General features: G+C 39.6%; 1 protein-coding gene and 1 pseudogene across 1 annotated transcript; both read right to left on the bottom strand.

The window, feature by feature from the left end:
* Positions 1–1576: 1576 nt before the first annotated feature.
* Positions 1577–3339, bottom strand: LOC106427931 (ubiquitin-conjugating enzyme E2 11). The gene is made up of 5 exons (XM_048744821.1): positions 3143–3339; positions 2969–3047; positions 2234–2361; positions 2025–2129; positions 1577–1924 (listed from the first exon to the last, which is right to left on the bottom strand). The coding sequence occupies exons 2-5, from the start codon at positions 3036–3038 to the stop codon at positions 1781–1783; spliced, it is 447 nt and encodes a 148-aa protein (XP_048600778.1). The 5' UTR covers positions 3039–3047; positions 3143–3339; the 3' UTR covers positions 1577–1780.
* Positions 3340–3583: 244 nt separating this feature from the next.
* On the bottom strand, positions 3584–6330 carry LOC106427898 (annotated as a pseudogene).
* Between the last annotated feature and the right edge of the window lie 8764 nt (positions 6331–15094).

The raw sequence follows: 15094 nt of genomic DNA on the forward strand, positions 1-15094 counted from the left end.
AAAAAATTAAATCCAAACCGTTATCGTTGTCAGTAGTCAACGCATTTTATTTTATTTTTACGTTAGATTACGGTACAAATTTAAGAGTACACAGCGAAAAAACGCTCAGATGAATCAGTACGAGATGGAGTTGTTCCTATATCTCTCTAACTAGATTTTTCACCCGCACGGATGTGCGGATAAATTTTCATTTTATAAATATATAACGGATACCATCGTAAAACTTTAAAAGATATTTACATTTTAGTGTTATATATTGTGTAAATCTATAATGTTATTGGTTATGTTTCTTATTCGATATTATTAATGTATAATGATTTGTTTTAGATATTTTACTTTATTATTAATTGTTATTATATATTAATATATTTTCGAGTTTGGTAAAATAAATTCATAGTATGAAATAAAAAATTGAGAATCTCCTTCATTTTTTCTAATTTTTACAGACTGAATACAATACATTTTAAAATTTTATCTAGTTATACTATAAAACTGATATTTTCTTAGCATAATTTATATTTCTATGTTATTTATTTTAGTATATTGTGGAATTTTATAAGTAAATACATTATAATAATACTATATTATTAATTATGAAATCAATCGCTGCATTAATTTAAAAATATTTTAAATTTTTATTAAGATTTTGTTAGGTTTTTTAACATATTTTTTTTATAAGTAGAAATAAAATTTAAATTTACAGTTAAAATTTATTTATTAATATCTATATAATTTATAAGATTTTTTAGAAATGTTATATATCAAATAGATTAACTTAAATAGTCAAATAGATGTAATTGATGAAATGGACCTAGTATGATTTTTTATGATATTTCTTTTAATAAAGAAGATATAGAATATAATTATAAAATTTGAAAAATAGCATACACTTTTATTTTATTTTGTTTCATAATAAAATTTTATTTAAATTAATGTATAATAGTATATATTATTAATTACGAAATTAATCAATGGTATTAATTTAAATAAAATATTTTAAATTTTTAGAAAGATTTTGTTAGATTTTTTCTCAACATTTTGTTATAACTAAAAATAAAATTTAAATTTACAGTTAAAATTGGTTTATTATTAATATCTTTATATATTGAATAGATTAATATAAATAATTAAATAAATGAAATTAATAAAATAGACCTAATAAGGCTAGTATGATTTTTTTGTGGTAGATAAAAATGGTACTTCTCTTTCAATAGAGAAGATGAAGTTACAAAGCCTTAAAAAAAATGACTATTTTTTTTTTTTGACATTTTCAGCGACCAGGAAATATATAGTTTTGGCTCAAACAATATTCTACGTTTCTTTCTTTCTTTATAGTTTTGAAAATCAACCTCAGACCAAACTTTTAGTAGTCTTTTCCACATTATTAGATTCATCAACTTTCTTAGCATTAGGAGGACGAATGTGTATGTGTATGTGCCTTGCATCAACTATTCTTGAAATCATTACAGAAGATTTTTCCCATAATTGTTGCAATTTTTTAAACTGAAACAGAATATTTTTCCAAATTTTAGCTATTCACGAGGTTGTTGCAATAACAACTTCATACACAAGCAAATGATGAGGCAATTCGATGGATTAAAACCGTAAATAGGGTAAAATAATAGTGATATCAGCAGAACAGAGGAGTAAGAGCATATAAGTTGCTCGATTATCATCACATAATAGCGTTTACTAAAAAGCCAACAAATGGAGTTCAATATACTTAGATGAGAAATAACGTTATGGTTTTGCTTGTCTTCGACCACAACTTGAGTCTTCATCATCCCATGGCGTACTTCTGTGTCCAGCTTCGAGCAGTTGACTCGTACTTGGTCTTATCCGTCTTGTACATGTGAGCAATCTCTGGCACAAGAGGATCATCTGGGTTCGGGTCAGTCAGCAATGAGCAAATCGACAGCAAAACCTAAATCCACAGCAATCAATCATCATCACTTAACAAACATAAACAGTCTTCTTAGAGTTAAAAAAAAAAAAAATAGCAAGAGAGATACAAAAGCGCAAACCTTGGATATGGTAAGAGCAGGACTCCACTGTTCTTTCAGGATATCAAGGCAAATGCTTCCGTTGCTGTTGATGTTCGGGTGGTACACCCTTGTCTTAAAAGACACCTGCAAGAGCATCAGAGTAACACACATTCATAAGATCGCTAACAAAGGTGATGATCATGAACTTAAAAGATGATTTGAGTTACCGAGAACAAAAAAAGACAAACCTTTGGTGGCTTGAAAGGGTAATCCGGAGGAAAGTGAATGGAAACCAAAAAGACTCCTCCAGCATAAGGACTGTCAGGAGGTCCCATGATAGTTGCTTGCCAATGGAACATGTCCTCAGCCACCGGACCTTACATCAATAACAAAAACGTTACTAATAAAGACTCTTCATCAAACTCAAACCTCACAACCACATCAAATAGAGACACATCAGCAGTGACATACAACAAGAAAAACGATACAAATAAGACTCAAATCTCTTCATCAAACTCAGACCTCACAACCACATCAATGGATACATGTTATCAGTAAGAGCTACAAAAGGAGACACTAGACGTAAAATTCAAATCATGCTGAGCTCTGGATACTCTTTAAGATAATCAAGTGACAAAAGAAAAGGTTCATCTTGAGTTCATTATAAGACCAAACAAACCAGAGACAAAAAAAAAAAAATCAAAGCTTTGCCAGAAAAATTCAAAAAGAATACTTTCCTTATATGAATCAAAGTATTGAACTTTATCACACCCTAACATGCTAATTACTTCAAACTAGTGAAGGTAAGGAAAAAGCTTCAGTCTTTGGTACGAATCAGTCAATTCAAACGCATAATTTAGATAGATCACACAAAGTAATGATTTTTTTTTTTTATCACAACCTAACTTTCAAAGTAAGGAGAAAGCTTCAGTCTTTGATCCGGTGAAAATCAGACTAAGAGATAGAGAGGGAGAGAAGAGTACCTGCGCTGCAGTTAGAAGGAGGATCCTTCTGCAAATCCTTAAGCTCTTTCAAAATCCTCTTCGAAGCCATGGCTCGGACCTGCACAAGGGAGCAAGACAAAAAAAAAAAAAAAACTTAAAGCAACCAACTTTATATAACGCAAGAGATCACAGAGGAAGGCGAAGGTTCCGAACCAAACAAAGCGATCAGAAAATCCCTAGAGATTAACCAAAGAAGAAGTGGATCTGAGAAACCGATGAGCTTTTCTTTCTTTATGTAATGGCGTGCAAAAGAGAGAGAACGAATAAGATCCTCGCAGCTCTCCCTACTTCCTTTTTCTTTATAGTCAAGAGAGAATGTTCGAGACGGCACTCGAACCTTCTGATTCCGCCAGCAGCTCCGCGTGCGTGACGACCTTATTTATAGTCACGTGCCAATGCGTTTATTGGTTTTTCTCTCCCTTTGTAAACGACAAAAGAATTATTTAATTCAGGCCCAGGGCAACGTTTACTTGCTGGCTCCATGCCCCATGCGGAAGAATATAGTTGGCCAAGCATAGCTTAAAGGCCTAATTAAGTGAAAGTATTGCCTCACTGATAAATCCATTACCAAATAATTTGTTTTAACAATTTTTTTGTGATGTGTAATAAAAAGAAGAAGCATTAGTTTTCATTGGATGGGGATAGTTTACAAACACCTTTCACAATATATAGCACCTGAAGTTTAGTGTTCTAGAGAGGAGAAGCTAATTAAAGAAGCCCATCTTTTCTCAGATTGATCATATCCACAAAATATGCCCAAAATTTGTAGCCCATTAAGACTTGGTGATGCCAAAAAAAGATAACTGAAAATTTTATTAAACCACACAAAAACAATACTCAATATAAGAACTACAACAACTCGGGTTATGAAGTTTGGATAGAGCTTATATCGATGGTAAGTGGACGTTAAGAGTGCGTCGCATCAGTATCCGAAGGTAGTGGACCGAGTGATGGTTCCTCTCGGGTTATGAAGTTTCAGGCTTTTGGTTCTTTGGACGTTATCGATTGGCAGGCGTAGGCAGCAACGATAAGTCGTGATGTGGGTTAAGAAGTGGAAGTTATCGTATGGCAATCTATGGGCTGCAACGGTATTTCTCCGATCATTGGTTTTTACATTGTTCAAAAGTCTGTTGAGATGTGGTTGTTTAAAGCTCCTGTGTAGTCAATTATATGGGTTTCGGTTTTATTTTTATTTTATTTTTAAGCGTTGTTTCAGTAAGTAGCCCTGATATGGGTTTTAGTGGCCGCCTCTTGTGGGTTTTCAGTCATGTTTCAGTAAGTCGCTCCGGTGTGGGTTTTAGTAACCGTCTCCTGTGGACTTTTGGTTTTGGGGCTATTTCGTTTTGCCGCCAGGTTATGTATGAATGTTTGTATTTCAAATTTTAATTTGAGAAAGAAAAAAAAAATAACTACAACAAACTCAAAGACAGTTTCAATTACATTAGTTAGACGTAGAACTACTAACTCTAAAAGGTTTATTACAAAGAACAATAAAATAAATAATATTTTTTGAGAAATAAAGGAAATAACCAATCTAAACCGGGCTATCAGACCCTCTGATCATCTCAGGCGAAGACGCTCTATTAGCAGAACCAGGACCAGAGCCTGTAAAAGCCCTAATCTCCTCCATCATGTTAACAACTTCCTCCATGGAAGGCCTAGAATCCGGATGCTTTGACACACAAGCCATTGCTATCTGCAACGTCTGCACCATCTCTTCCTCAGCGTTATGCTGCTGCTTGATCAGCTCTACGTCAAACACTTCTCCAGTCCACTCCTCTCTCACCACCGACTGCACCCACTTGGGCAAATCCACCACTTCCTCATGCCCAGCCGTCTTCCCGGCCGCTTTCCCCGTCAGCATTTCGAGCAACAGTACACCAAAGCTGTACATGTCGGATTTGTGAGTGTGTTGCCTGGTTTCTATGGCCTCAGGTGCTATGTACCCTAAGCTTCTTGACGAGAGAAATGCGTGGTGGCTCATTAAAGGAGCTATACCGTAATCCGAGACACATGCATTGAGGTCTTGTGTTAAGAGTACGTTTGGTGATTTGATGTTTCCGTGGAGGAGTTTAGCACCAGATGCAGAATGTATGTGAGCTATTCCTTTTGCAGCTCCTAAACAGATCTTTACCCTTGTTTCCCAGTCCAACGCCGCTCTTCCTCCCTCGTTGTTTCGGTTCGGTTATGGTCTTGAGTTCAGTTTAGTTTGGTGGGATTTTGAAAAAATGGTTCAGTCTTCGGTTCGGTTTGGTTTTTGATTTTCTAAAACTATAAAAATCGTAAATAACGGAAGCAACCGAATCAAATTAACCGAACTAACCAAAGCAACCGAATCGAATTAACCAAACTAACTGAAATAACCGAATTTATCCAAAATATCTGAGTTTCAAGAAAATTATACCAAATTCTAACCCAAAACCAAAATAAAATTGGTTATTTTAGGAAATAAAAGCAACCCAAAATTTACCGATAATCAAACCGAACAGAAATGTAATTCGGTTAATTTCGGAATTACTTTTCAAAATTTGGGAAAACCGAAATAGAAGGGCTAGTTAAATCCAATTTTTAACTGCAAATACCACATGTGAAACATCATCATTACCATGAAGAAGCATGGAGAAGTTGCCTCCTTGGTAATAATCAAACACGAGCAGCTTCTCGTCTTTCGGGAAGTAATAAGCACGGAGAGGAGCCACGTTCACGTGCGGACTAATCCTTCCCACAGCTTCCATCTGCTGCTCAAACTCCCTTTTCCCAGCTGCTACTTCTTTCAGCCTCTTCACCACCACAGTGGTTCCTTCGTCTAAGATGGCCTTATACGTTGTCCCGTAGCTTCCTTTTCCTAGAACCTCAGCAGAGGCTCTGAGCAAGTCCTCGAGATCGAAGTTGTATGAACTTCCTTCGAAGAAGACCAGCTTGTTCTTCTCAGGCTCTTGCACTCCGCTCCCAAACTCTTCAGCTTTGTTGTCACTCCTTATGGTTTTAGCTTTTGGCGCTGTTGCTGTGTCTATGCCCGTTATCATCTCTTTTCTTGGCGCAGCAGAGAGTTATGACGGAGAGAATGATGAATAACAGAACCGAACCTCCAACTGCTATGCCGACAATAGCTGCAGTAGAGAGAACCTTTTTGGCTGGTGCAGTGGTGTTGTCAGGGCATGGAGTTAAAGGACTTCCACATAAAAGGCTATTACCTTGAAAGGATGATGCTGGGAAGGACTTGAGAGTATCATAGAAACTATATCAATCACTAACGGTCTTATTCTCTCTTAATGTCGTATATATTCTAACTTCCTTACTTGTAATCTCAATATTCTGTAAATATTCTGAGCTATGCTCATATCAATAGATATATACAATTCCCAAACCTAATATGGTATCAGAGCCGTAAAAGAGATTTTTTTTTTCTCTTCTTCGATCCTTCGTCTTCTACGCTTCTTCTCTGTCTTTCTACTCTGTTTCTCATCATGTCTACTTCTACTTCTACTGAATCAGTATCTGTCTTCAACGCCAGAGATCAGGCTTCTACCTTGCTTTCAATCAACATGTCCAACATTACCAAACTCTCCAATCTCAATTACATCATGTGGAGCAGACAAATCAAAGCTCTACTTGAAGGACATGAACTTCAAGGATTCATAGATGAATCAACTGAGACCCCTACACCAACGATAATCATTGATGGACAGACAACAACAAACCCTTCCTATGCTCCATGGCGTCGTCAGGATCGGCTTCTTTACAGTGATATTATCGGATCTATCTCATTACCAATCCAGCCTCTGGTGTCCATGGCAACAACCACATACGATGTGTTGGAGTCGATGGTCTTGACCTTATGGACTGTCGGGGCTTGTCCATGGTTGTAGTAGATGATCCTGGACGGGTTCTTGATGGAGTTGAGGCACCTGATACTGAAGAAGTACTGGTGGGAGTGGAAGGTCTAGCTGAAGATGAGGAACGGGAACTAGAGGTGATGAATTCTGTTGTAGGATGAGACTGATTTCTTCTGTTTGTTTGTTTCCAAACTGAGCTAAAACCTCAGTTCCGATTATTTGCATTTTTTTAATTAACAACAGTGTCCGGCGACCGAAGTCAACCGACCGTGGGTTCTAGGGATGCCGACATTTGCAAGCTAACAGGAATCGAACTTCGGGTTCACAGTAACCTAACCTAAACGCTCTCAAAATTTTCATACAAAACCCAAAACCAATTTCAGTTTCAGTAACATCTTTACAGTGCAGAAGATCATGAAACGGTAAAACAAGATAAATAGATCCTTATCTAGGAATTCACCGAGAATCCTAAGAAGAGGCAAATTGGAGTTTAGAAATCGATCACCGAGATATAAGGATGAACTCGAAAACAAATATTTGAGATGATGAAGATGATGATAGAGAAGAGAACTTGGGGAAGAAGATATGCAGTTGTATTTGATTGATTCATTCCCAAATGGGTACACTTGCAAATAGTGTTTACTAAACCGATAAACCAGCAACTAACCGGTTAACATAAGTTGAGATAATGAAATTATAAGCAAACCAACTAGACCCAAAGGCTTAACCCCCAAAATTATTTCCTGTAACAGATCAATAAACAAACACAAAGCACAGAACTTGAAACAACCCTCTTATACTGGAAGAGGGACAAGACTTGGAACGTAAACGTAACGACAAAGAAAGGTTCCAACATAGTCATCCCCTCGTGTCGTTCTGTCTCAAGTTGTGTTCTTACCCCACCCTCATCAATTTCATAAAGAGTGATGCAAGTAGAAACCCTATCACCTTCATCTACGTCTCCCTCACACGATGTGATGATACGTTGTGCTTGCCAATGCAGTATACCAGATGAGGCGTATATGTACAGAAGCGTAAGCCGGGAGATCAGGGCTAGCCACACTAAAATATTTGGTAAACGAGACATCTCCATCAGCCAACTTGCTTGAAACCCATGTTGACATGAAGCAGAATTAAGCTGCTAGACTTGAGAATTAAGATGCTAGACTTGAGAAGTAAGCTGCCAGACTTGAGACTTGAGTGTCAGACTTGAGACTTGAGTGTCAGACTTGAGTGCCTAAGAGTGAAATTCGTGCAACTTCAACTTGAGAGGCAAATTTGAATTCAAATTAGATTCTGACCTTTGGAGAGAGAGACTGGACAAGTAGAGATTAAAATAACATGTTGGAGAGAAGAGAAATGATTGTTAGGAGCTGTCACTATCACATTGGAAGCTCTCCTGCATCTCAGCCATCCAATTCAAATTAATTCAGATCCTCTCATCCTAACCATTCATTTTGAATCCAGATCTATCTCTTTTTGTCTTTTTCCTCTCATTTGTCTAGTGTGTGTGTTGGCTATAAAGAGCCTTCATTGTAATCAATTATAATCTAAGGGGAAAGAGGGGAGTTCCCCTTTCTTCTTCACCATTCTCTTCTCTTTTGGTTACTGTCAATCTCTATAATCTCTTAATACTCATACTCTCTTATTCTCAACTTAATTTACTCTTCATCACTTATCTCTCTGTTTACTCTGTTCCTCATTGTCTTTTACTCTCATATTAATCATCTTTTCTTACAACCCACACCTCTATCGGGCTTGTTTTTTCTTGATCTTGTTCTAGCAAAAAGACGAACTATCCCCATTGAAGCAGCCTAGCTAGTTATTATCATAAGGGAGAACCCATAAAAACATATGTCCTTGAATGTCTCAATGGAGAAATCGAAACCTAAAATGTAGTTTCTAGTCTTCTCCTTAGTAAGCCAGTGCATGTTTCCCATGACAGCCACACAATTGTACAAGGGATATACATCCTAATCAACCTTGGCATCATCAAGACTTTTCCACGAGTTCGACATGCACTTGTATATCTCGACTACTGTTTCACCATAGTGTCTAGCTGAAAACATCAAGATCTTGTAATCTTACCGAGACTTATTAATGTAGTAGCCGATCCTGAAGTAATCAGAAGTAATGAACCATTTAGGGAGCCTAGGCTCGACCAAGTTGATATTCCTTGTGAGGGGATTCGATGCCAGTCCACAACATACACAACATGAGTCCATTGCAGTGACCCATGGCTAGCGACACAAGTGTTCGTAGATGAAAATCTTGTTGTTGATGATATCGTACTACTGCTTGCATGTCGTCTGACCAGAGATTCTGCCGGAGTCCTGTAAAGTATTTCTCTTATCAAAGCATCGACAGCGTTGAAGAAGAAACCATGGACGGACGCTCTGAAAGATTTGGAGTTTCTTGGATAAATCTTTTCTTCTCAATGAGCAAGAAGGAAGCGATTATATAACAATCTCTGTGTGGTTCATACTATATGGTCAACTCCGTGGTTGTTGGACATTTTTTGATAGGTTGGTGATGGTATTTTATGATTGGTTAGAGTTTTCTTTTGACCTACACATGGCCGTACCAGAGGACAAGCCACTCAAACCATTGCTTAAAGCATATAGTACTAGAAGGTATAATATATTTATTAATAAAAGTTCTATAAAATTTATTATTATTATTATTATTATTATCATCAATTAAATACAACTTATGTTTACATATAAATTTTAATAAAATTATATAAAATATAAGTAAAAATTATGTAAAATATAAGTGAAATTATATAAAATATAAATAAAATGTGACTTTTTAAATGTGAAATTTTGTATTAACAATTGATTTGAGTAAAGTGTGACTGTTATAGTCAAATTGTTGGTGATAATACTAACAAATATTGCTGCAATTAACTTTATAAAAGTAACTTTAATAATTATTAATAGAGTTGAATTAGTTTATAAAGAATTGTATGAAATTTATATTTTATACTCTTTCTGTAGAAAAGCTTTCTCTCCCAGGCACGAGCTCCCAGGAAAGTCTTTAGCCAGTAACTTTTAAACCTTCACTCCTTTTACACGCTGGTTTCTTACTCTTTTTGGGTCTAAACCTCCTGTAATCCTGCAAATTTTTCAAAAATTCCCCTATTTGATCTTTAACTGTTGGTCACTCCACTGAACTCGTCGGAATCCTTACCGCTTGAGCTCTTATCGGCCGGGTTCAAGCCCCCGACTCGGGTCGGAGGGTTCCTCTTCCACCAGCTCCTCCGCAACGCATCCGACATCCCTCAAAAATGGAGTCTCAGAGACCCTCTCCTTGTGCAGATAGAATCATTCAAATCTCATTGATTGACTACCCCATCTGATAATATCAGAGATTCAGCAAGTACACACTCTGAGAGGAGTTACAAGTTTATTTAGAAAACGGGAATCCGTTACCTACGTTTGAAGAATTAAGAGAAGAACTAGCTCATCTGATCCCCATCTTGGGTTGGAGGCAAATGACAAAAGGAAGACTTTCCAAAGAAGACAAGGGGAAGAGTCTCGTGCTGGATCCTTTCCAAGCCCCTAGAACAGCGCGAGTCAAAGTCCAAGTCCCTGATAACTCAAGGAAGCTCCATCAACACTCGCTAACCCTGATAGGGCGTGTCACGAACCAATCGGTGCAAAAGGTTTGGTCAGTTATTCCCTTCTTCACCGAGCTGTGGAAAACAGAACACAGTCCTGTTGGCTCAGATCTTGGAAATGGAATGTTCCAATTTCAGTTCGCCTATGAAGCGGACCTACTAGCGGTGCTGGAAAAAAGACCTTTTCACTATGCTAAGTGGATGGTGATAGTCCAACGATGGGAACCTACTGTCTCGGAAGCTTTCCCATCTCTCATCCCGTTTTGGATCAAAATACAGGGCGTTCCTATCCACCTTTGGTCTGAGGAGACCGCCCGCAGCTTAGGTGAAGATATAGGAATATATGAGAAGGCGGAAGTAACACCTCTTGCTATGAAGATGAGGGTCCAGATCAATGGACGTCTACCTCTAATAAAGACTTCAGTTATCGAGTATTCCAAAGGGGACGAGGTCACAGCTATATTTGTCTATGAAAAGTTAGAAAGGCACTGCTCCAAATGTTTTCGCTTGGATCATGATATTAAAGATTGTCTAGTGGCAAAACACCACGAAAGAGCTCTGAAAGTGCATGAAGATACAGATAATATCATGAAGCTAATTTCACAGAGAAATGGAGGGAGAGAAAAGACATCACCAGATGCTGGAATCTTTAGGTTCTCTGCTACAGAGGACAGAGTCTATGAGCGAAACAAAAGCCAGCGATACATGTCTTATGACCCTCACTATGATGCAAGGCATACTATAGATTCTCAAAGAAGATATCGATCCCTGATTGAAGCGAACCGACAGCACCGCTCCAGGGAACCATCACGAGAGTGGCAAAGAAACCATTATAGTGGCTCCTCCCAAAACAGAAGAGAAAGCCCCTATCACCGCAGAGTGGGCGAAGCTCGTTATCCTCTGCGAAATGATAACCACAACCACAACAGCATGGAGTACGATTCTGCTCTCTCGGGAGCTAGAGGAAGAGATATGATGCGAAGAGAAGAATCAAGGTCCTCAAGAGGAGGTAAATCTTTATCAATAAGAGGGAATCCTCTTCCGGATGCCAAATCACCAGCACCTCAAGAAGCATTCAATGAAGCTTTAGAGGAAGTGAGAGAAGTTATGGTCCAGTACACGCAATGTGTTGACCCCTCGGAGAGTGCCGCTCGTAGAGAAAGACTTCGAAAGGCAGAAGAAGAAGGCCAGCTTGAAGAAACAGCAGCACGTATGGTTCAGGCTTCTTTGGGTGATAAGGCTGACGTTCACCATGATCCTCGGGAAACAGAAGAAACTCCTTCAGCAGAAAGGATACCTATTGCTCTTAGACTTGGGCCTATGGCCCCACAAACGAGTACCCCTGATCAAAATACGCTGGCTGTGGTTTCAAATCGTAAACCAGGGCGCCCCCCAGGAAAAAGAACAACTCCAAATAGCCCTAAATTACTCAGAGGAGCTAGCTCTCGAAAACGAAAAATCCCAGCGCCTAATCCTCCACAAGCTCGGAAAGTAACCAGATATTCCGACTGTTCGAAATGCAAAGTTTAGAGCTGGAACCTCCCGAACAGCGAGTAGAAAACCTCCTTCTGCGTCAAACTCAGAGGATCAACCATTGTGCAACATGATCCCAGCTTCTACTAGAAGAAAGATGGATTTTCAAAATCCATCTTTTCCCGGTCCTTAAAAATAGGGAGCTGGAACTGTCAGGGGTTAGGGAATCCCCGGACAGTTCTTAGGTTACAAGAGATGAAGAAGATTATATTTCCAGACATCTTATTTCTCTCTGAAACCAAAAATCCCGACAGCTTCGTACTTAACAAAACAAAGAAACTCGCGTATGAAAACTATCACCTAGTCTCTCCGACGGGACATGGTGCAGGACGACTGGCTCTCTTTTGGAAGCAGGAAATCAAATTAAGTGTAATAAGCTCATGTGCTAATCTTATTGACACTTGCGTTGAATATGAAGGGAAAATCTTTTATGCTTCGTTTATATATGTTGATACCGATAAACCGACGAGACGCATCTTCTGGGATCAGCTCCTATCCCTAAACTCAGCTCGCTCAGCGCCATGGTTCATCACAGGCGATTTCAACGATCTGACCTGCAATGCTGAGAAAGTAGGTGGACCCGAAAGACCTGAAAGCTCATTTACCGACATGCGCACCTTTCTCGCTGAAGGCGATTTATATGATCTGCAACATTCTGGTGATTGCCTTTCATAGCGTGGAAAAAGAGGAGATTATCTGGTCTGGTGTAGACTAGACAAAGCAGTTGCAAATGGTGACTGGGCGGAACTCTTCCCGAAAGCACGATCACAGTACTTGACTTATGAGGGCTCAGACCATAAGCCAATAGTCTCCTTTTTTGAACCTGACAAGCGAAAGCGCCAGGGTCTGTTTCGCTTCGACAGGAGACTAAGGGATAACCCTGAAGTGAAAGCACTCATAAGCAAGGAATGGAGCTCAACAAGACGTATGTCTGTCAATGACAGAATATGCTCTGTTCGATCCGCCATTGTTGATTGGAGCAAGCAACAATACCACAACAGTAGGCTCCTCATTGAGAAAAAGAAAGAGGAATTGGAAGAGGCATTGACAAGCCCTGCAAACGACACTGAGCTGATAGATAAAGTGTCCCACGAACTAAACTCAGCTTTTCTCGCAGAGGAAGCTTACTGGAGACAACGGAGCCGTCTTCTTTGGCTTAGCCTTGGAGACCGAAACACGGGATTTTTTCACGCAACCGCAAAGAACCGGAAGAGAGCTAATGCTTTCTCGGTGATTGAAGATGAAGAAGGCACATCAGTCTATCAAGAGGACCAGATTGCTAAGGTTATTGTCAAATACTTCCAGAAGTTATTCTCTTCTATTGCCGGTAGAAGAGAAGAGACAGTCAATTACGCCTTGTCGCCTATGGTGACGGCTGAACAGAACGAAAAGCTGATACAGGTCCCATCAGCTTCAGAGATTAAGGAAGCAGCTCTCTCTATACACGCAGATAAGGCACCAGGCCCGGATGGATTCTCGGCTGGGTTTTTTCACTCGAACTGGGACAACATAGGCGGGGAAATTGTCAAGGAAATCCAGGAGTTCTTCATCACTGATAGACTGCCGGCGAAAATTAACGACACTCATATCCGTCTCATACCGAAAGTTCAGAGCCCACAAACGGTAGCAGAGTACAGGCCCATCGCACTTTGTAATGTGTATTACAAGATAATCTCGAAGATCATGACGAAGCGTCTCCAGCCCCTTCTATCCGGGATCATTTCCGAGAACCAATCTGCTTTCGTCCCAGGACGAGCCATCTCAGACAATGTCTTGATCACACATGAAGTCCTCCATTATCTCAAGACTTCGGACGCGGAAAAGAGATGTTCTATGGCGGTAAAAACCGACATGAGCAAAGCCTATGATAGGTTAGAATGGGAGTTTATCCAGTGTGTGCTGCACCGGTTGGGGTTTCACCCGAAATGGATTGCGCTATTGATGCAATGTATATCCACTGTTACGTACTCTTTCCTCATCAACGGCTCGCCTAGAGGAAAAGTCACACCGAGTAGGGGAATCCGTCAAGGAGACCCACTCTCACCATACATTTTTATAATGTGTAGTGAGGTTCTCTCGGGTCTATGTAACAGAGCGCAAGCGGAGGGTTCTCTCAAGGGAATTTGTGTAGCTCGGGGGAGTCCTCGACTAAACCACCTTCTCTTTGCCAATGATACTATGTTATTCACACGAGCAAGTAAGAAAAGCAGTGAAGCTCTTCAGAAAATCTTAACTCAATATGAGGAAGCCTCTGGTCAGTCAATCAACACCGAAAAGTCCACCATTACCTTCTCGAAAAGAACTCCGCTATCGCTGAAAACTACAGTCAGGGACACTCTCTCGATCCAAAAAGAAGGAGGTACGGGCAAGTACTTGGGACTCCCCGAACTCTTTGGCAGGAGAAAACGAGACTTGTTCTCTTCCATTGTCGATAGGATAAAACAGAAAGCAGCCGGATGGTCCAACAGATTCCTCTCCACTGCGGGAAAGATGACGATGCTCAAAAGTGTGCTTTCCCCAATCCCGTCATTTGCCATGACTTGCTTTCAACTCCCAGTTTCTCTTTGCAAGAGCATCCAATCTGCATTGAATCGATTTTGGTGGGATAACAGTAGCGGCAGTAATAAAATAGCTTGGATAGCCTGGTCGAGATTGATTCTCCCCAAAGAGGAAGGTGGTTTAGATTTCAGAGACATCCAGAGCATCAATGATGCTTACTTAGCTAAACTCAGCTGGAGACTCTTTCAAAATCCCGACTGCTTGCTTGGAAGGATCCTGTTTGGGAAATATTATCCCTCGGGAGATTTTCTTTCGGTCTCTATTGGTAGCTCGTGCTCTCATGGATGGCGTGGTATTATGAGTGGAAGAGATATTATAGTTGAGAACTCTGGATGGGCAATTGGGGACGGAGAAAGCCTCAACGTTTGGGACTCTGCTTGGCTGAGCCTCTCCCAAAAAGAAAGTCCTAGCCTATGGGTCCTGCTCCCGAGGCTCTCGTTGAGCTTAAGGTATCTGATCTCTTTCTAGCAGAGAAAAATGAGTGGGACCTTGCGAAGATCCGCCAATTTCTCCCCTTTGAGGAAAACAAAATCAGACTTCTGAAACCAAGCTTGA

This window comes from Brassica napus, chromosome C1 (genome assembly GCF_020379485.1).
Source record: "Brassica napus cultivar Da-Ae chromosome C1, Da-Ae, whole genome shotgun sequence".
NCBI classification, from domain to species: Eukaryota; Viridiplantae; Streptophyta; class Magnoliopsida; order Brassicales; family Brassicaceae; genus Brassica; species Brassica napus.